The sequence below is a fragment of the Tauraco erythrolophus genome, chromosome 9 (genome assembly GCF_009769465.1).
Source record: "Tauraco erythrolophus isolate bTauEry1 chromosome 9, bTauEry1.pri, whole genome shotgun sequence".
Classification (NCBI taxonomy): Eukaryota; Metazoa; Chordata; class Aves; order Musophagiformes; family Musophagidae; genus Tauraco; species Tauraco erythrolophus.
Genome location: NC_141473.1, coordinates 40,196,764 through 40,217,979, shown reverse-complemented (window position 1 = coordinate 40,217,979; position 21,216 = coordinate 40,196,764). Strand labels below are relative to the sequence as shown.

At 40.1% G+C, this 21,216-nt stretch overlaps 1 protein-coding gene across 3 annotated transcripts in view; it reads right to left on the bottom strand.

The window, feature by feature from the left end:
• PCDH15 (protocadherin related 15) overlaps positions 1-21,216 on the bottom strand; it is a 359,782-nt gene that overhangs the window by 211,363 nt on the left and 127,203 nt on the right. For all 3 annotated transcript variants that reach the window (XM_086616980.1, XM_086616981.1, XM_086616982.1), the window contains one exon: positions 4,018-4,126. In XM_086616980.1, coding sequence (XP_086473106.1) covers positions 4,018-4,126 — 109 coding nt within the window. The remainder of the gene's footprint in view (positions 1-4,017; positions 4,127-21,216) is intronic.

The following is a 21,216-nucleotide window of genomic DNA, read 5'->3' as shown; positions in this document are numbered from 1 at the left end:
AGCTCCTAATTAACTGATCTAATTTTTTAAGAGCACGAGGCATCCAGCAGGAGCTCCAAGATTTTGGCAGATAACGGATTGCTGCAGTCTTAGGAGGCTGCACATCACAAGGGCTGATGCTGAAGCTAAGAAAAATCAAGACATGAAGGACTAAATGCAAAAGTAGAGAAAGTAGAAAACAAGAGCTTCCCTGAAGGAGAACAAATACATAGGAGAGGATGGAGACAGCTGAAAGAGGCACAAAGTGATCAACAGCAGGGAAGACGAAGATAATATTGTGTAAAGACAGCAGGAAAGAATCCAAGAGAAAATAAAAAATGTAAAGGAGGAAAAGACATCAAGAAGGACGATCAGAAAAGTAAAGATGAGAGTATAATAGAGCTGGACTGCCTGAATCCTAACTGAGGTGCCTGCTTAGCTGCAGCCATCACAGGAAGAGTCTATACTCCAGGATACCTGAAATCCTGAAAGTAAAGTTTTCCAGGAACAGATATATCTGCTTTCACCTACACAAAAATATTTGTATTTTGACAGAGCAGACCAACATTTTTGCCTCATCTGCTTCCAGAAAGGAGGAATTTCCTACTGCAACTGTAACTGTGTGTCTTCCAAATGTGTCGTCTGCGCATCATAGACAAGGACTACTGGCCACAGAACTGTTCACACCATCCCTACACTGCCAGTCTCTCGTAAGTCTGACCTGCAAGAAGAGGTAACCCAGGAAAAGCAGAGAGGTCTAAAGCCCTACGGATGAACTCTGAGTCTCCTGCCTCCAGAAATTCATCTGCTCTGGGTGTTTGGAGAGGTCTAGGCTATCAAAAGGCAGTGGACCAGCACGCACCAGTGAGAAAGGAAGACGGCACATGAAGGGTGGCATGTGGTTTCTTTTCCTTAATTGTTGAAAATCGGCAGCAGAAATCAGACCCAGTTCCAGGGTCAAAACCAGAAGCTGATGATTTGGAAGAAAAATTGACTTTTCCCAAGAGCCACCTCCAGAGAAAAGAGAACTTTAAAATTACTAATAAAAATCGCGAAGGGAAAAGCTTCGAGCAGGGCTGAGCAGTAAATAAAAGAGCAGCACAGGGCTGCAGGGCAGTCAGCACAAAGGAAAAAAATTGGATAGGACTGCAGGTGAGAGAAGGTGAGCTGGCTTCTAACGCCCCTTTTATTGCACACACGCCACGTGCAAAGGGAGGGGGCTTGCTTACACTCTTGCCTACGCCAGACACTGTATGTGGGTTTATTGCAATGACCCAAATACATTAACAATCCTAAAAGTCAAGGATTGGGAAAAATTAGCACATGAAAAAAATAATTCCAAACATCGTGTTTCCAAAGGTAAAGGTATGGGGCATTTTATAAGAACTGAAGTATTCCAGCATGGCCCCAGTTCAATCCTCTCCTCTGAAGTACTTGACCGTACTTCAGAAGGTAGTTCCTTCATCATGTACTTTGGTCAATACTTTAAATAGAAGACAACAATCCCAGTAGTACTGCAATTAGGTCTCTCATCTTAGGGTGACCCTCAGGAATATTTAAGACCTAATCTTCTATCATTTTACCAGTACCAGCCCACAACTACCTGAACAAGTCCACTCAGACATCTCGATACATCCTTTGAGAGGATTGAACTCAGAGGTCAGAATGAGGAAGAAAGCAGAAAACAACGGGCGAGTAACACACCTGGGCTATTTCTTCATTTCTCAAATGCCTTACCCTCAAGTTACTTTAGTCTTCAGCACTGTTGTGCTCACGTGAATGTACACCAAGATCTCCACAGGCAGATTTAGATTAGATCTGAGGAAGAAATTTTTCACTCTGAGGGTGGTGAGGCACTGGCACAGGTTGCCCAGAGAAGTTGTGACCGCCCCATCCCTGGAAGTGTTCAAGGCCAGGTTGGATGAGGCTTTGGGCAACCTGGTGTAGTGGAGGGTGTCCCTGCCCATGGCAGGGGGATTGGAACCAGATGATCTTTGAGGTCCCTTCCAACCCAAACCATTCTATGATTCTATTCTATGATTACCTCGTCGAGCGAGTCTAACTCTTTTTTGATGAACTGCAGGGGAACCTGTTGTTGGAACTGGAGAGGTTCAGTCGTACCCCCCTCATGGGAAAGCTCACTAGATTTGGCAAAGGCAGCATTGAGGCATTTGCCTGAACACTTGAAAGGCTTATAAGCTTGAAGGCATGACAGGCAGAGATCTTTATGGGCACTTAAGGATGAGGTCAGTAAGCCACATCAAGTAGAAGTGCGTTATTGCTGCAGCGATGCTGGGCTTCGTGAAAAGAAACGTGTCTTTACAGTAGATCCTGAAGACACTGAGAAAGATGTGCAGGTTTCATATATAACTTCCATGGTGCCCAAAGCATATGCCGGGACTTGACGTGTAGAGGTGTGCAGTGGGAGGAAGAAAGCAGAGTAAGAAAACCACCAAATTAGAACACAGTCAAATCAAACTAAACTCAAAATCATTTTCGTATTCTGTAAGTAGCTTATTCTCTCATTCTATGGGCATATTTCAGACCTTCCTGTGCTTAAAAAACCCACATATCCAAAGATATTAAGAAATACGTTTAGATCTAAAGGAAGGGGAAAATCCGTATAACGAGAAATATCTGTGAGGCCTGTGTCCTGTGAAGCTATTTAATATTTTCTGAGGTAAAGACTGAAATATAAATAGCACTGCATACTGGCAAAGATGAAGACAGACTTAAAATCTAAAAAGAAATCCTTTTTAAGACCATGGCAAAAAAAAAAAAAGAAAAAGAAAAAAGAAGAAAAAAAAAGAAAAAAGAAAAAAAAAGAAAAAAGAAAAAAGAAGAAGAAAGAAAAAAGAAAGAAAAAGAAGAAGAAAAAAGAAGAAGAAAAAAAGAAGAAAAGAAAAAAGAAGAAAAAAGAAAAAAGAAGAAAAAGAAAAAAGAAGAAAAAAGAAAAAAGAAGAAAAAAGAAAAAGAAGAAAGAAAAAAGAAGAAAAAAGAAAGAAGAAAAAAAAGAAAAGAAGAAAAAAGAAAAAAGAAAGAAGAAAAAAGAAGAAAGAAAAAAGAAGAAAAAGAAAAAAGAAGAAAAAAGAAAAACAAGAAACAAGAAAAAAGAAGAAAAAAGAAAAAAGAAGAAAAAAAGGAAGAAAAAGAAGAAAAAAAGGAAGAAAAAAAGGAAGAAAAAAGGAAGAAAAAAAGGAAGAAAAAGGAAGAAAAAAGGAAGAAAAAAAGGAAGAAAAAAGGAAGAAAAAAGGAAGAAAAAAGGAAGAAAAAAAGGAAGAAAAAAAGGAAGAAAAAAGGAAGAAAAAAGGAAGAAAAAAGAGAGATAGCTTTCCCATTGAAAAATACCCCAAACTAAACCAAATTGCTATAATACATATTTCTGAATTATTTCTTCGAGGTCAAAACAGTCGTTCAAACATTAAAAATACCTTAATAAGTTCACTGCTGAAGAACTCTGCAAATTATGCAAAGAACTTGAAAGAAATACAGACTAAATGTTGCACTAGGGGACAACTGTCAATAACAGAATTTATAAATTAAGCCAAATCACTTTATAAATAAACCAAGTCAATTTTCAAACATAAAACCAGTGTATTTACAAACATCCTTACAAAACAGTTTCCCTGGAAGAGGACTAGTTGACAGTAATGCATCCCTCGGTCTGCCAGACTTGAACCTGGTTGCAGCCTAAAGGGATCTAGCTTGCTTCATGGCTATCCAAAGAAAACCTCGTTTCTTTTCTTAGAGGATGCTCAGTTATCAAGAGGATGCTCCATTATCAAATCATCCAAGCTAAGCAATTGGAAACAATTGCCAAACACAGGAAAGTAGCAAGGAAAAAAAATACGCAGCAGAATAGAAGACATTCCCCCCAGGAAGCGGGTATCTCTGAGCTCTTCCTAGGACTGATTTCAAACATCCCACTAACCACAATGTGCATTTTTATTAGGTTTCCATTCTCCCAGTCAATCTTTCTCTGGCTGGTCATAACAAAGCGGCTAATTGTGAGTGATAACAAGAGTAGCAGACACCAACCAACTAGGATGGAATAGAGGATGCCCGGTCGATCAGAAGGTGGCTGGATGTTTCGGTCCTGATCTATGGCTTGTATGGGTGGAGTGACACTGATGGGATTCACACGTGCCTGAAATGAAAAATCAGACAGATTTGAAACAGAAATTAGAAAGCCAGTAGGCAGATCTTCAGGTTTAACACAAAAATATCTCATTGAAAAGGATACTTGGTGAAATTGCAGGAGAAAATGTACTCATATTTAAGAATAGTTACGGCACATATCTCTTTGGAGATCAAAATTAAGTAGGCAACATATATAATCCTACAACAATTCTTTTAGATACATTTTATACTACAACAGTATCTTCGAGGAAAGGAAGCTCGTAAATGTTCAAGCAGATGCTTGACTATGCTACTATAAATAGTCCCTTGAATCAGACATTTCAGGCATCATCATAGCAGTGAAATGCTGCAAATGCTTTAAAAAAGGAAATAATGATTCTCAAATCCAGTTTGGTTTTAAGAGCTAGAGTGGCTGTGATACACGAAGACATACTGCAAAAGAAATTCAAGCCAAGGCACAGAGGTTTCGAGGACAGGTACATCTGACAAGTTTGGATGGACACTGCAATCATTCCCACCGTTATTCAGAAGCGGAGGGATCTCGCACGCCGAACACGGAAACAGCAAGCCAGACAAAGCGTTGGCAGGCTTTCGTCTTGTTCAGGATTTGTACTCCCCTTTCTTCACACACCAACTTCATAGCACTCCCGTAGCTACTAACAGCACTTGGCCCTCACTGTTGCTTTGAATATTTTCTGAAGTTTTCCTACGGCGATACAGTCTCCAGCAGTAACACCAGAGCTGCCATTCCCAACTCTAAAAGAACGGTTTTGGTAACCTGGGCTGCTTAACCAACTAGAAATGTAAACACTCCGTGAATGTATGTGCACTCGTCTTTTCCATTCCCTTCCTGGAACTCTTACTTGCATGGCAAAACCATTTAATAAACTCTATGAAAAATGAGATGCCTTTTTTCCATGTATGACTAATCCTGGCAGCCCTTGCTTTGGAAAGCTCTAATGCTCCATGTTCTACAAGAGATAACTTGAAATTTAGCACAGGAATAGGAATGAAACAAGTCCATGCTTGGCCAAGTTTTGGCACAGCCTTCAGAAATCCTCCTGCTAAGATTTGGAAGAAATCTGCAAGAGCTCTAGCGATGCCTGTCCATAAACCTGGAGGGAAAAGAGCCAGGAGGAGGAGAGCGAGACAGGAATGGATGCAAGGCAGTTTGCAAGGGGGGAAAGTTCATAACCCCTCCTGGAATTTTGGATGTGTAGCCATATGGTCATCTGCAACAACACAAGCTATTCTGCCCACCGTTTGCCCACCCGAAAGCCAATTCCTGCAGGTTACTGAGGTCTGATGAGGCTTTTCCAGGCTCATGAGCGAGGGCTTCCAGCCACACGTGGTTACACAGCTCTCGGCTTTGGGTGTAGAGCATCTGCCTACCAGCATGGGACTGGTACCTCCCCGCTCTGCCTCTCTGCTCGTGGCTTTTTCCACAGCTCCCAACAAGCAGGCGAGGTCCTTTGTCACACGCCTATTTCCACTTTCGACTCTTTAAAAAATTAAACTCTTAAAAGCGTAATGAGGAAGATGAGCTCAAAATAGGCATAAAGAAAGAGAGAGAAGAAGATAAATTTGACACATGTTTGAATTTTTAAAATGCTTTAGGATCGCATAAAAGTTCCATGCTGAGAGATAAGATTATGCATAATACTGTCCAAGACTAAAATGCTATTTTTAAATTTACAGATCAATTGAAGCACTCTCAGACAAATCTACATTATAGTTAAAAACATACAACAAAACCAGTCTCATTTGCTAAGGCTGGCTAGGTTTTTTAACTCATGAACATCCAACTTTATGCTGGAGTAACAGCGATGGATCTAGCCTTGTCAGTAATGAGCTGTCAGCTGAACCCAACTGCCGAAACTAGACTAAAATAATAATTGTTGGATACATAACTCAGATAGCAAGGATAAGTACTTTACTTTCCAATTCAAGAAGCTTGAGAGCAGTTTTTAGAAAAACTGCATTTGAAATTAAACAGGTTCTGCTTGAACAGTAGATATTTTATCCCACGCTGCCACCATCACACTGACTCCTCAGAACCAAAGCAATCAATTGAACAGAAGCAAGACAAAGAAATATAAGAAAACTAAGAATGAAACGTGAAATCCATTGAATTTTTACTCCATATAAGTTGTTTTTCTAAGCACTGTACGCACCTGGCAATGGGCTGCTCGTAAACTAGAAGATACTCTGCAACATCAGTCGCAACCCGCTGAAATGTTTAGGGATAATTTGAAGTTGTTTTGAATTAAACAGGCTGATGTGCCCTGAAGCAAAGCTAAAGATTCTTTCATATTGGCATAATAATCCATAGATAATGCGAGTCTCTTTTTCATTTAAACTTAAACTAGAACTATGAAAACATAACTGCACAAAGAAGCAGTCATTAAGTATGTTTATAAATTTGGAAAAGCACGTGTAGGATCATTTCAGAAGGTGTACATATACTTCTTCTGAAAAACAAATTTAAAATTTGTAGTCAAAACATGCTTTGAGCTATTGCAGCAATAACTGTGACTATCACACGGGGATATTTCTTTCTTTTCTGAGTGCTTCAAACTGTAAAAGGCCCAAATGGGTGCTCACAACGCCCCCCACGTGCACGCTGCCGCGGGGCTGCTCGGCAGCAGAGCCATCGGGGCTATGGGGCCTGAGACAGCTCCCTGGAGCCCGTCTCACTGGGATGGGGCCCCAGTCCTGCTCCCCAAACTGTTCTGCATGTCTCAGTTAGCAGCTGTTGCTAGAAACCAGCAGACCACTCTGATACAATACCCACTGCCATCCTCACCAGCAGGTTCAGGGGAAAGCTGAGGCTTTGCTCAGCCCTTTGAGGGAGAGGACATGGTCACACACAGGTAGAAGGTGGCTCCTGATGTAAGCACAGGAGACAGAGACTCTTGGCAGCTCTGCAGAGTGGGTGAACGTTACAAAACAGGGTCTGTGACAGCCACCATCGTGTATGAGATCCCACACCTTTGCAAAAGACAAACCCACCAACCTTCTCACTGTTGTTCTCAGCCTCAAAGGAGAGCTTCACAAAAAGATGGAAGCTCATTAACAGAAAGGGAAAACACATTATTGAACAAGTGAAACGTTTGCAGGGGCTCATGACTGCTTAAGGACACTCAGGTGGTGGCAAAGAAAAAACACCTGGTTTTTTTTATTGAGAGAGGCTTCAGAAAGGGCAAGTCATCACAGCTACCCAGTGGTGCAGGGAAGGTTACTCAGGATAAACAGCCTTCAAAACCCAGCCACTTCCAAGTGAAGAACATCAGAGGGTTCACAAGCTCCAGCCGAAGCAGTTAATTAAAAACCAACCAAACAAGGAGATCCTGTCAGTTCCAGGGTAAAACAGGCATTTATTTACTTTTCCTCATTAGGGAAGAGAGATCTCAGCTATTGGTTTTGTTATTAATAGACTTCCAGGTACTTCAAAATAGCAGAATACACCATGAGGCAGGTGAAAAAAAAAAAGAACCCAAACCTCAACTCGCAAACATTACCACAAGTATTAATAATTTTTAAAAAATACATCTTCCTTCTAACAGAGCCGTGACAGGAAGCCTGTCAGGCAGTCTGCAGGGCCAAGGGACAATCAAGGGAAAAAAAAAAAAAAAAGATTTACAAAAAAGCTCAGAGAGAATAAGGTAGTAGACAAAACTATTCATTTTTCCTTCTTTTCTGTTCACCATGAAAGGACACTGACGGGTCCCCATGTCAGCACCTTCTCTGTGCAGGATGCCTAGCAGGTCCTGCAAAAAATCAGAGTATTCAGAGATGTTATGGACTGAAGAAGCCAAACGAAGAGTAACGTGAGGCCAAGAGCAGATGGGTTTCTAAAGCAAGGCAAGAGTGAATCATATGAACTTGCTGTGCTATGTAATTTCCTGCTTAAAAGCCCTTTGGCACTTGAGGAACAGCAGGTGACAAGCATAATACCAAAATTAAAAGGGTCCCAAGGGCAACCCAGGGGAATACCAAGATGAAGCCTGAGGCTCGTCCCAGGAAAAATGAGCCGATGATATAATAACAGTCTGAGTAAACACATGAATACAACACACCAGGGAAAGTTTGGTTTCTGTCAAGGGAAATCCAGCCTCTCAGACCTCCTGTGGTTCCCTGCAGGAATCACGGGCACACAGCCACGACGGAACTGTCTGATAGCGCGTGTGTAGACTTCCAACCAACTTGGACAAGCTCCCTTACAAAATACTCTTGAGGAAATCTGGCCTTGACAGAAAACGAGCGAAGACCTGTCTCTCCAGAAAGAATTTGGTTAAGAGACGCGAGGCGGAGCAGGAGTAAGCTTTCCGTTCCCGTAGGGAGAGAGGGGAGGACCCACAGGGATCTGTGCTACTATCGGAGTAGAGAGGATGAGAGTCACCTGCAAAAGACTGCAGTTTTAAGCACTGAAGGCTGCACACTTCATAAAGTGACTCAAGTTTTTTTGACATTTTCCTTGTACATAATTCAGTCCTTTTATGAAAAACCACCAATCAAAACTCTCAGTACTCTTACTGAGAGAAATTTTCTCAGCTGTGTTTGGGAGGGCGATGAGTCAAAATGATCCTCCTTTTCAACGAAATCAAACAAGACTTGACTGCTGAGGGGCTGTGAGGATAGAGCTCCGGGAATTTTTCCCTCAGGTCTTTTCAATAGAAAGATGTCTCATAATTCATTACGAAATGATCAGTGAATAATAAAATGTTTATTCATAAATGTCATAAACCAGTGCCCGTCGCCTACCCCAGTCACCAAACGATACACACTTTAAAAAGCAGCAGCGTAGAGTTTGTCATGGGAAAGAAAACCAGAAATTATCTGAAGTTACTGTTACAAAATCGGATGGGCTAGAAAAGAAAAAACTCCAACAGCAAATATTCATTCCAATGCTTTTGTTAAATGCATTTAGTATAGCTGGAAAATGCTTACACTAATTTGCTATGCCCTTTTTATGTCTTGCTCTTTGGCCTGTGTGGTTAGCCAAAATTTGGCTGCAAATTGGTTCTGTTTAGAAGAGAAGCCGATAACAGAGCCAGGTCCGTTTTAAACAATTCAGTAGAAAGGTAAAAGCCACATTTCCCTGGAGAGGAGAGGAACTGAACTTCCAGACACCACTACTCCCGCTTACATCTTTGAACATACTTCAACCACAAAAACTCCTTTTGTTTTTTTTTTTGGAACTGACTACCACCACATCTGAGCCTGTCTGTGATGTTCCCTTCTCCACCTGCTTTCCTGTTTCGGCATACACACCCTCAGAACGCAGTGAAACTCCTTCAGTTGGTATCTCTACTGCAAATAACGACGCACAGCTAGACTACAGACATCCAAGAAGGATAACATCATAATAAATATGATAATAACAACTGGTAGAAATTTCTTTCTTTTTTCTTACCTGAAAGATACATCAAAAAGTCCAAAGGAAAAGATCTTTAAACCTCAAACCACTGATGAGTCCCAAAACTTGCAAAGGAAGTCACTAACCTTTACAAGCATTCATGCAAGAGTGTTTTAAACTCCTACTACGGATAGTAAGGAAAAGGAACAACTGGTTTTTAATTTATTTACTGACATGGAGCTTAATATATTTAGGATTGCAGATGCATTCAATAACCCAAACAGTATCTCCAGGCATCTGTGTAAAAATAAGTCTTTTTTTCAGCATCACGTGATGACTGAAATACAGTATGGAACAATTAAAAGGCAGTCTACAACTGAGATGCAAAATATGCATTTTGGGCTTCCGAGCATAATAAACCAAAAGCGACTATTTTTGAAGTTACATATTTTCCAAAGATTTTGCATGTATATTATTTTATTTAAAACATTTAAGGATGTTCATGACTGACTGCCAGACTTTCAATAGAAAGCTATGTAAAAAGTCGTGTTAAATGCAATAATGCAATTATTTGATTAAAAACTGAAAACTGAGGGGTTTTGTCTTCTTATATGGACATTTTTAATTGATTGTTCAAACGATTGCCATCTGCCTCCTCCTCCTTCCTTAGTTATAACTCTCCTCACCATCCTCCTCTCGAGATCTTTCACTTTCTGGGATAAAACATTGCTTCTCAGCACTGCACAAAGTCCTTGGACGGTACCAGCTCGGACCTTGGAGCTCTGGGAGAACACTGCCAATGGTTTCAAACCAGCACGGTGCCAAAAAGCCCACAGAGGGTCACTTTTGCTAAATAATGATTAATAAGCAAGATTTAAAAAAAGCAAGAGAAGAGCAACCTCAGGGAACTAATTTACCTGAACAAAGTACCTTCTTTTCTTTGTATGTTCACCTGGACCACATCTTGATTTTTAAAGCCACGCAGGTCAGAAATACTCCACTTGAAGTTAATGAAATCAAATCCAGTTCAATCTCCTGGGAGTAAGACCTGAACTCAATGCTGCGTATCTACAGCTTTTCCCAGACACCTCCTCAGAATACAGCATTATCAAACAGCAGCTTTTAAGTGACTTCAAACCTCCCAGGTCAATCACTCAGTTCTCCCTGTATCTCTTACCGTTCTCTCAATATTGTCTGATTGTTGCTAAATAATTACACGTTAGAGTCACGAAATACCAGAACACAACCGCAAGAGTGAAAAACAATTTAGGGTTTCGAAATAGCTGTATATCACACGGCGCTACGCTGAATTCAAGTTGCCACAGGCTCGTTCAAGGCTCTGATTCTACTAAGCACTAAACATTAAATGAGAAAAACAACGCACTGATTGGTATTTGCTAGAAGTTACGAGTTCAGAAAGTTGGGGTTTTTTTGTTTTTTTAAAGACAGTGAACCATAGTAATTGTTGCACAGCTGATACCGAGGGTAGCTCTGCTCTAAGAAAAAAGATTTCTTATCTTTTCCATGGCCTGCCTGAGATGCAAAGCTAAATTTGCCAACTGTATCTACCTATGGAGAACTTAACCCTCTGGGGAAGGTACAAAGGAAAAGGGAGGAAATGACTCATTTTTATAGTTACAACAACATGATTTTCTGCATAGAGGTGTTTGTTTGTTTGTTTTTTTCACTTATTATCACAAAAATCATTGGGTTCTGAGAAACCAAAACACAATTGACCTTACTGAACCAGGCCACTGCCTCTTTTCGAGCAGGTAATTTATTAATAAGAACTGTCTTTTACATGATGGAAGAAAACAGACCGTGAACCAGCCACAGGTTCACAAACTGGGGTGATGCTGCTTTGATGATTCACAACCACTTCAGCCCCCACTGCCTGCCCTGAGATGCTCCTGGGAGCTGGTGGTCAGGGCCGCTACACAGGCGAGAAGTAAACATTACCAACTGCTGGCAAAGACAAAACCATACAAAGAAGAAGAGTTCCCAAACTGTTGTTTACACACCCCAAGGCCAGCTTCCCACCCACAGCGCTCCTCTGTCTGTTAGCCTGCACGAAATCCACTAACAGAAGGGACAAAACCTACGTCTTTAGAATTTATTATTGTATTCAAACACGGCAAGACATTTTCTACCCACTGATTCACATGGAAGACTAATTTATTAAGACATACACAAAGTCTGCTAAAAAAAAAATGATAAAAAAAGGAACATGATGAAAATATGCATTACTCCAGGTTGACCAAAATATGATATATCGCAGTGCCTTAAGCAAACAAACAAAAAAAAAAGAACGTTCACTTGCATTAATATTTCAGTCTGCCAGTTTGGGGTGGCATTTCTTTGGCAGACACACAGTTAGCTGACCTTTACGCAATACGTGCATTATTAACATGGCTGTGAAAACCTGTCCTACATCATAGTCTTACCAAATAAATTGATATGCTTTTAAAATTATTTCCAAAGTCATAGTAAACCCTGCGTTACTTATTCCATTGTCCTGGAAACTCTAAGGCACTCGTATATACACATGCGATCTGTTGCACGGAGCTATGCAGGACGTTTATAAGATGATTAATGCTGAACAGTTAAGCATTTTCTGTAAGGAATTCAATAAATTGTCTAATATTGAACAATCTGGAATGTCTCCCCAGGCATTTTTCACTGAGAACAGAAGAACATATATTCCATTGTGAAAAGAGCAAACCTAATTCCTAAATACTACCTTATTCTCATTTATTCAGATTCAGCAGATCATAACGTTTGTTAACTTCAGGGAGGAGGTTAAGAAAGATACTTTTTCATATGACAGCAAAATAAGTATTTTGATCTGCATCAGCTCAACTGGCAGTGTTGTAACAGAGATGGCTTCCAACGCTAGAATCATAGACTGGTTTGGGTTGGAAGGGACCTCAAAGATCATCCAGTTCCAACGCCCCCCGCCAAGGGAAGGAACACCTTCCTCTTCACCAGGTTGCCCAAAGCCTCATCCAACCTGGCCTTGAACACTTCCAGGGATGGGGCAGCCACAGCTTCTCTGGGCAACCTGTGCCAGTGCCTCACCACCCTCTGAGTGAAAAATTTCTTTCTTAGATCTAATCTAACTATAAGGCTAGGAGACTGATGACATTATGCCACTCAATTGGTAACAGATTAAAAGAAGTCATCTTTTCCCCCCGACATTTCCAAGTACTTTCTCCCTCTTTCTTCTTCTCAGTTTTCCCATTTACTAAGCATCACAGTGACCCTCTCCCACACCCCCATCAATATCTGCAGGCAAACCCAATGGCCCTGCCCTCCCACTTTCCCATCTGCCAGCAATCCCTGCTGCCCAGACCGATCACCCACGATGCCTCGTGCTGCCTTCGTGTCAAGCGGAACACACTGACACCCCCAGGGAACACCAGGATTTTGATTAACTGGTATCACCAAGTGCAGTTCAATGACAAAAATCGAGGGTGGGGACTTGGATGCCCGAGAACTCCCCTCTTTCCCTGAGCTGTGGGCCTGAACCCAGACAGTCAGCCAGGTTTCTAGTCAAGGACACAAGGAACTGAATTCTGCCCCAAGTGGCTGAATGATTTTCAAGGTTCCCTGCCTCTCTGATATCAGGTTAAAATTCATACAAAGAGTGTGGCAAACCAGATTAAATCACTGAAACACGCAGGCTATTTCTTTGACAATTTATAGTCTCTCCTGCTTTAAGCAAAACTAAGGAAGATGCACATAAAACTTTGTAACATCCAAATTGTATGAATGTACAGATGCAGCACTTTTCCCACATTTTTGTGCGTATCGTGTTATTTTCTAGGAAGTGCTGAGAATTGCAGAGCATTTCAGAAGGATAACTTTTACTGACAACACAAAACATTCCAAAGGAAAACAATGCATTTAACCATCAGTTTGTCCTGGGTTTCTCTCACAGCGTAAAGCAATACAGATATATGTATTTTATCAGAACAGGGTGGTCAATTAGTTAACACGAGGCATTCCGAGCTAGCGTTTTAAACCCTGAAAAGTATTATTTTTTTCAACTCTCTCCATTAGGAAGCTGTCACTGTGTCCAACAAACTTCAAATCAAGCCTGGATGCCTTAAACGCACGGCACACTCATAGCTTAGCTGATGAGTTGACCAACCAAGACAGAAGAACTCTCATCTCTCCATGCAAACAAGGGTGAGAAGCTTTTTCCCAGAGAGAAAATATTAGTAAAAGCAACATGCATTGCCCCATGCTGACACCCAGAACCCCTTCAAAAGGAGCCCTACAATACTAAACCGACAAAGTTTTTGATGAATCCTTGTGGTTACAGTTCCTCCTTGTGCTTTCTTGAGAAACATGTGAGGTCAGAATACGAGCTGTAAATGGGAAAGCAGATAAGTAATAACTTAATAAGTAATTATTAATAACTTAATAAGTAATAACATGGAAATATCCATGCTGTGCAGAAACGCATCCGCTATTGCCAGCACAGAGTACTAAAACAGCAGGAAGAGCTGGAAAACCATTTCAACATCGTTTCTTGCTGCTGCTTCAGATGCTTTGGCAGTACAAGGGCTGTGACAAAACACTACTGAAAGCAAATCCATCATAAAGTACTTGCATGTCAGTAAAATGCAGAAAATATTTCAATGCAGTTTTCCAACCACAAGCAAAGCAAATCCAAAAAGCAAGAAACACCCCAGAAAAGTAGAGTCAGCTGAAGATACTACCAAAAAATTCCTTGTCATTAGTTAGATTGAGCATGTCATGTCAAATCTATTTGCAGAATTTCACCATTCTCCCTCTCTTCTTGCCTTCCTGTTGATAGCTACGAGTGCCTACGGACATTCCCTTTGATCAGTGAGCAAACACAGGGAGAGGCAGTGCCTCGTGTCAGCAGGCTGCAGGATTTCCTATGCCACTCTGTGGGTTCAAGCGATGCAAAGATGTACAGGAACACAGGCGGAATGGGATTTTCTGACCCTCCTCTGACACAAGACAGAATATCAAACTTTTGGGTAAGATCTCGACTGAAAGCCAACACAAAGAGAGGGGAAGAAAACCCCAAGCACAGATCAAAAACACATTGTGAAGCTGAAACACAGAAGAGAGAGTAAATCCTCTGCAGAGAATTGTTCTGATCAAATTGTCACAGGAGCTAAACAGGTTTATACAGCAACAATCCTGCTCCCCAAGAAAGTGTAAAGCTACATGAGGAACCCAACCCCATCAAAATCTAGAGGTTTGCAGCCAATGCACCTAATTGATACTTCTTGTTTGCAACAGTGTACAACCATCGGAAGGTTCATGCTCTGTCAAAATAATACTTCTTACCACCAGATGATGTTACAGTGTCCAACCAGACTGTGTGGAATGTTCACACTTCATATGAAAATGAAACATGAGCAGCATTGAGCAGCGTTCCTGGAGATGAGCTTTGCTGTGTAGCACTTGAGTGAAAGGGAACGTTTATCGATACCACCAGTAAAGCAGGAACTGTGTTTTAACAGTCCAGCCAGGGGAACATAACTATTAGCAGTAGAAAGTCAAGTTGGTATCATAAAATCATTGTTAAAAATTGTTCAGTCCAAACATATGTATAAGCAGAAAGTAATTAGAACAGGGAGTTGATCTGCAAGTTTACAATAGATCTTTAAAATAGATCTAACCGTTCTGTTTATTTATTTTTAATGTTTACTTTCATTTCTAAAAACCACTGATAAAAAGCAACAGCAGATAATTTAAGCAGTTAACATGCCTGAACTAACCTCTCATGTCTTCTCTAGGGGTATAAAAAGTGTTGTACTGACTGATGGGAATAATGAAGACACGAGATTGATTATTAGAAAGGGACCTGCTTTCTAAATTCAGCACCATAATTGTCAAATACCTTTTAGCACATTATTTGGTTGTTCAATAAAATCCATGGTTTCTGTGAGCTTAGTTTTCTGTTGTGTCCAATGTTTATGCAGTTTACTAAAATGAAAACTGTAAAATGAGAATATCCTGACAGATCACATTGTTAACAGAGCACGCTGTCAAAAAACACAATTCCTTTCATTTATTTGTAAAAACAAGGCACCTTTGAGGGGAAAAAAAATATTCTGAAAGAGTAGCAAGATAGCATAATGAATCAGAACAAAGAGGAAAATAGAGACTATTTTTATCAATGATGTCTTCCAGGAACAGCCAGACCAAAAAGGAATTGAATTTCATCAGGATCTGATCACAGTGCTTACTAAATTGCTTTTTCTGTATCTGACATGCTTGATAAGAAACATCTCCAACAGAGAATCTGTGCTGGAGACTAAACGAAATGCATTATGCAATGGGCCCCCCGCCGTGGCGCGCAGGTATTATCTCCAGAGCAAAAGCAAGAATTCAATCCGGAGGTTCTACTTCTTCCAATGTGATGACTGTGATTAAAGAACAATAGACATTTCCTTTTTGACATTTCCCTTCCTCCCATTCAAACTATGAAGTCTATTTCCTTGATTATCTTTCAAATTCTTGATGGTAGGTTTATTATTATAACGATTTCTGTTCAGGATTCCGAATGAGTCAGGAAAACAGCAGAAAAGCAAGTTGTAAAACCCAAGACAAACACACCTACTTCTGCTTGACAGAAAAAAAAAAAAAAAAAATTAAAGATCAGTGTAACACTAATATAACGACTTAAAGCAGGTTTTTTTTTTCATCTCCAAGAGTGATTTCATTACAATACAAAAGTCTGAAATATTAACCTCATTTTGTTTTCTTTTAAATATATATTTTTCTCAGATGGGAAAAAGGAATACAGTTGTCAGCTGTGTCAACAGTGCTAATTCCAGCTGAGTTGGCAAACAATCTTACGTGATACTGTTAAGGAGAAGAGGCTGACAGCTTCTCTATGCCCAGTATAACCAGTATCACTGGTGGGACCCTTTCTTATAATAAGTGGTATGAAACTAAATAAAAAAACCCATAACAAAACAGTAATTAATTAAAAAAAAAAGTTAAACATAGAAATGAATAGGTCAATATTTCACCCAGATCATTTGTCTTGATTGATTCATTTTACACAGAGGTTTTATTAAGTCAATGTTGTTGGTTTGTTTCTATTATTTACATAATAAATAGAGCGGGGCCACAAGACACTGCGGTGATCCAAAGGGACGCAGCGCCCGGAGTGCCTCTCACAGCCTCCGAGGGTTAATACTTTGGTCCCCAAGAGGAAGCTCCTCTGCTACTTCATCTTCCACCACCAGCAAGTGAACCTGCACATATCTGCAAAGTCTTTACTGATGAATCGTGATTTGATTAAGTAAAGAACAAAAATAATCTGCACCCTCTGCATTGTGACAACAAGCTGAAAAGAGGAATCTTTCTTCCTGACCCTTAATGAACAGCTAGTTTATAGTTTAACAGGATAACCTAGCCATTGAAATTATAATTATCTCTAAAAGGATCACTGTTATGACATAGATGAGAATTTTTCTGAAGTGCAGTTCAGTGATAGAGCATCACTGCAAACGTATTTTGTTTAAATGTCAACATTTAAAACCTTTAAATGTTTCTAAATGACATTTAAGGATCAAATAAATTAATATATACGCTTCCTCTTTGACAATAGCTCCACTTCACACCATAACAAACACGGTTTTATGAAACAGAAAACAGACGTGCATATTGTGAAAGTGGCTTTTTTGCCGTGGCAGATATCCAAGACAGCAATTAAATCACACAAGTACTTGATTGTATATTCAAGACACAGACCGGAGCCCAGAACGAGACCGGGATGGTACTTTCTCAGGCACTCTTGCCTCTACTGAAGCTCTAGTTTTTGAGGAGAGAAAGGCTCAATCGCTTCATCCGTACCTGAAATCCCTTAATGGCATCACAGAGAGCAAGACAATTTCAAACCCCAGGTTGTGGGATATCTCTCAGAAGTGAGGAATCATGCTTTTCTCCTGTCCTCATGAAATTATTTTTATAAGCCGTGTGATCTCACATATTGTGCTAAAGTCTTCTTTGTTATGAGGCATGTGGGGTTTTTTCTTCTTCCTTCTAACAAACTTTACAATTAAAACTGGAAAACGAACAAAGAATTCAATCGGATGAGACAGCAAGATCTTTTAAACGAAGACTAGGGTGTTTGGCAGGTTTTGGACTCCGTTAATTGAACAGATTTTTGGTGCTGGTTATGCTAGCAAACCTGTACTACTGCACACATGAAACCCACCCAGGAACCCTGGTGATCTCTCTCAAACTCTCATGTATTGGCTTATGCGGCTGATGTGCCAGACCAAAATTTGAATCAAAGCAGATCATCTTCACTTCTGAAAGAAAATTGCTTCTAATTACAGCTTCCCAGTTACTTCTTCCAAGCAAAATCAGGACCCTTTTTCTTCTTAGCTTCTGACAAAGCTGTAAGAATTGAGTATTTTCCCATTAGTGTTCCCAGTAAGTTACTAACCATGATGATAAATATCAGCCAATTAATGGAACATTTCCATATTTGGCAAAAAGGAGAAAACCATGTATACGATATAATCAGTCATTTTTACCAGTTTATTCCCCCCTTACTCTTGCTAATTAAAGGAATCAGATTTGAGATTAACTCTCTACAATTTCACTTTGCAGCTTGATAAAGTATCTAGAAAACGTGCCTCTTTTCACCATCAGCCAAACACCCAGTCCAGACTGGGTCTCCAGTGAACTACCAGAGCTCCTGCTCCTCCTGCACCAGCAAGGGAGCCCCACAGCCACTGGGTATCACAGGGCACTCGATAACCCAGTCCTAACAATAAACAAACTGTGTTTCTCTCACCTCAAACACAACTCCAGAGATGATCTCTAATGATGTTTTTCTTTTCCTATTTAATTTTTTACTATACATTGTCCAAAACTCCTCAGTTTTCAGTGAAGCTTGATTCTTTTTCCCTTAACATTTCACCAGTGCATTTTAAGAAAGATCAGTACAAGTGAAAACCTAAAGCATGTAAATTGTGCTCAACCAATTCTCTTTTCACATTATAAAATTGTCCATGTGTCTTCCTGTTCTATCTTTCAATGAAATTCACTATCCAGCCCCCTTTTCCACTATGTACCAAACATACAAGGCAACATCTCCACCACAGTAATCCCACATTTAAAACAAGTTTCCTGTACTCGGAGCGCACTGTGACATATCCCTTTATTCCTACTCGTAGACATCAACTCCATTTCTGACACACAACTCGGTTGAAACCACCAGCAGGGAAGTATCTTTCAGATGATATCTGCTTATTGTGCAGCCTTGCTATTATTTTCTCAACGAGAAACAGAGTTTTCAATAACTGAAACGCTTTCTTAAAACATTCATTACATTTTAGAAGTAAAAAGCATGGGTTTGTTTGTTCTTGAAGTGAAAAGCAGCCACATTAACTTCTCTATCTAAAATACACCTCTATTTAAAACCGTTAAGCTTAGCTCCTGAACAGTGACTGTCCTGCCTGACTGATACGTCAAGCAAGCGAAGGGCTGGCCTGTCTGCTAAGAGAGATTATAGAAAACAATTCTCACGTTTCATGTATTCAAATATTAAAGTTACTGACAATTTTACTGACAATTCTTTTTAATTAGCTGTGCCGTCCTGGCGTACTCCCAAATACATAAAAATTAATTACCTGTAACATCACATCTTTGTAATTTTAACCTTCTCATGCTTCATTACTTTTCAGTGACATTTCCTTAAAAAAAAAAAAAGGCTCTACTTATCAAGAGATTGCGTATGGGAGACAGAAAATCAATCACAAAAACGGAAAAGCCGGCAAAATCATAGCGGAACGCTTGAAGCCCTTTTTATGACTTCTTATCATGCACTAGCAGATAATCAATCGCTTATCGAAGCTGTCCATTTTGACTCTGCCAAAAGAGTAATTTCCAGAGAGTTCAGTCAAAATCACTGGTACCAAGCTATAAAAAAAGCCTATGCTGGTAAACCTTCTGTCAGCGCTACTGCCTGCCTAACAATGTCCATCACCTTGAACTTACTATCAATCTCGTGACCTCTGCATGGCTGCAGAGTGAAAAAAACGCAAATGAAAAGTTTACCCCTAAACTTTAAAGGGGAAACTGCTCCCAAGAGAGGATTTTATCATTGCTCTTGAATTGCTTTCCAACTTCCAAAGCAACTCAAGATTGCCTCTCAGTTCATCATGCATCTATGCTTAAATTTAATTAGAAAAATTGCTGTCTGCTGCTCAACTATACTGCAAATAACTTGGCCGTAACAATTTGCCTTTTTCAATAAAAAACACACTGACAACTGCATCCGTGTCACGGAAATCAATCTTCATTTTCCTTTTCGTAATCTGAGTTTCAGGTTTTACCTAAATTGCTAATGAAAAATTAATATCTGAAGAAAAGGTCAATTTGCTCTTCTTTCAGGCAGTGGCAAAGGGACTATTTGAAGAGAGATTCTGTTCTAATTTACTGAACAAGCAACAGCCCAAGAACGTCTAGATACAGCCCTGGTTTTTAAAGCACTTCTCTGGTTAGTTCTTGTAGCACAACTGAGTGACACCACCAGCCTGTCTACCAAATAATTTTTGGCTAGTAAGTACACAGGAACTCATCCAACTTACAGCTCAACAGTTGACAGCACATGCTATCTTTCACCAAAGATTTTAGTCTCATTAAAACCAATCACCAGGCTTTTCTAAACAAATATTCTAAGATAAAATACACAGACAAGAAAGTACATAAACCTTTTAGTAGCAAGTACAGATTTGCCAGTGCTGTTTTGCCTACTATTTGCTCAGAAACAGGAGCATTTGTGAAGAAAAGGCAAAATGATTTTCGTGTTAAATATGAGAATGAGTTCATACGGAAAGCCGGCCAACACACGCACACAGTAAAACCAAGAAGTTAACAGCCTAGACTATAAATTACGAGAGGTCTGATTTTCTAAACCTTGGAGCTACTACAGTCACTAGAGAATGGCTGCAGAAACGTTGAAAAAAATATAAGCTTTTACCTTTCCTCATTTTTTGTATAGAACCTCTGAAATAACAGCTGTGAGGAGTTGATCTTCTCAACTAAACATTTATTTAAAACCAAAGAAAAACCCAACTTCTCTTTCCTATCAAGTCCTGAAATTACGAGATACAAAGAAGGCATGGGCTCGTTATTGGGAAATTAAGGGAGATCCTCAGGCAAGGTGAACGCAGTTAGAGTCAAAGATGAACACAGAGCACAGTTAATATGGCATTTGCTGCATTCCCTTGTATTGATTACTGAGAAACAAACATCTGAATTCAAGGCTAAGATCAGTTTCTAACATGGGAAGACAAACGGATGGAGGGAAAAAAACAAAACAAAACAAAAAACTTCTATGCAAGAAAGAGACAGAGCGTACCTACTGGGCTGGGCACCAAGATGTGTCTCTGTAAGCAGCCAACCTGCCTTCCTAGAGCGCCCCGACGTGTCAATGCCAGGGACCATGGCAGAGCTGGACGCTGCTTATTCAAAATGCAAACTCACTTATTTCCTTACCAAAAATACTTGGCTAAAGAGAAACGTGCAGTGTTCCTAATGAGGAAAGCTCTGTTTTCTCTGGAAGCCACAAACCAAGCCACACTTCAAACATTCGATTATGGCAGCGAACGTAATCACGCTCAATCGTGGTCTAAGTCCAGGATGAAGTGTAAATACCATCGTTTACAGGAGCACTTAGCATCATTCCCAAAAATTGGACAGTATCTACTTTGCTGAGAAAG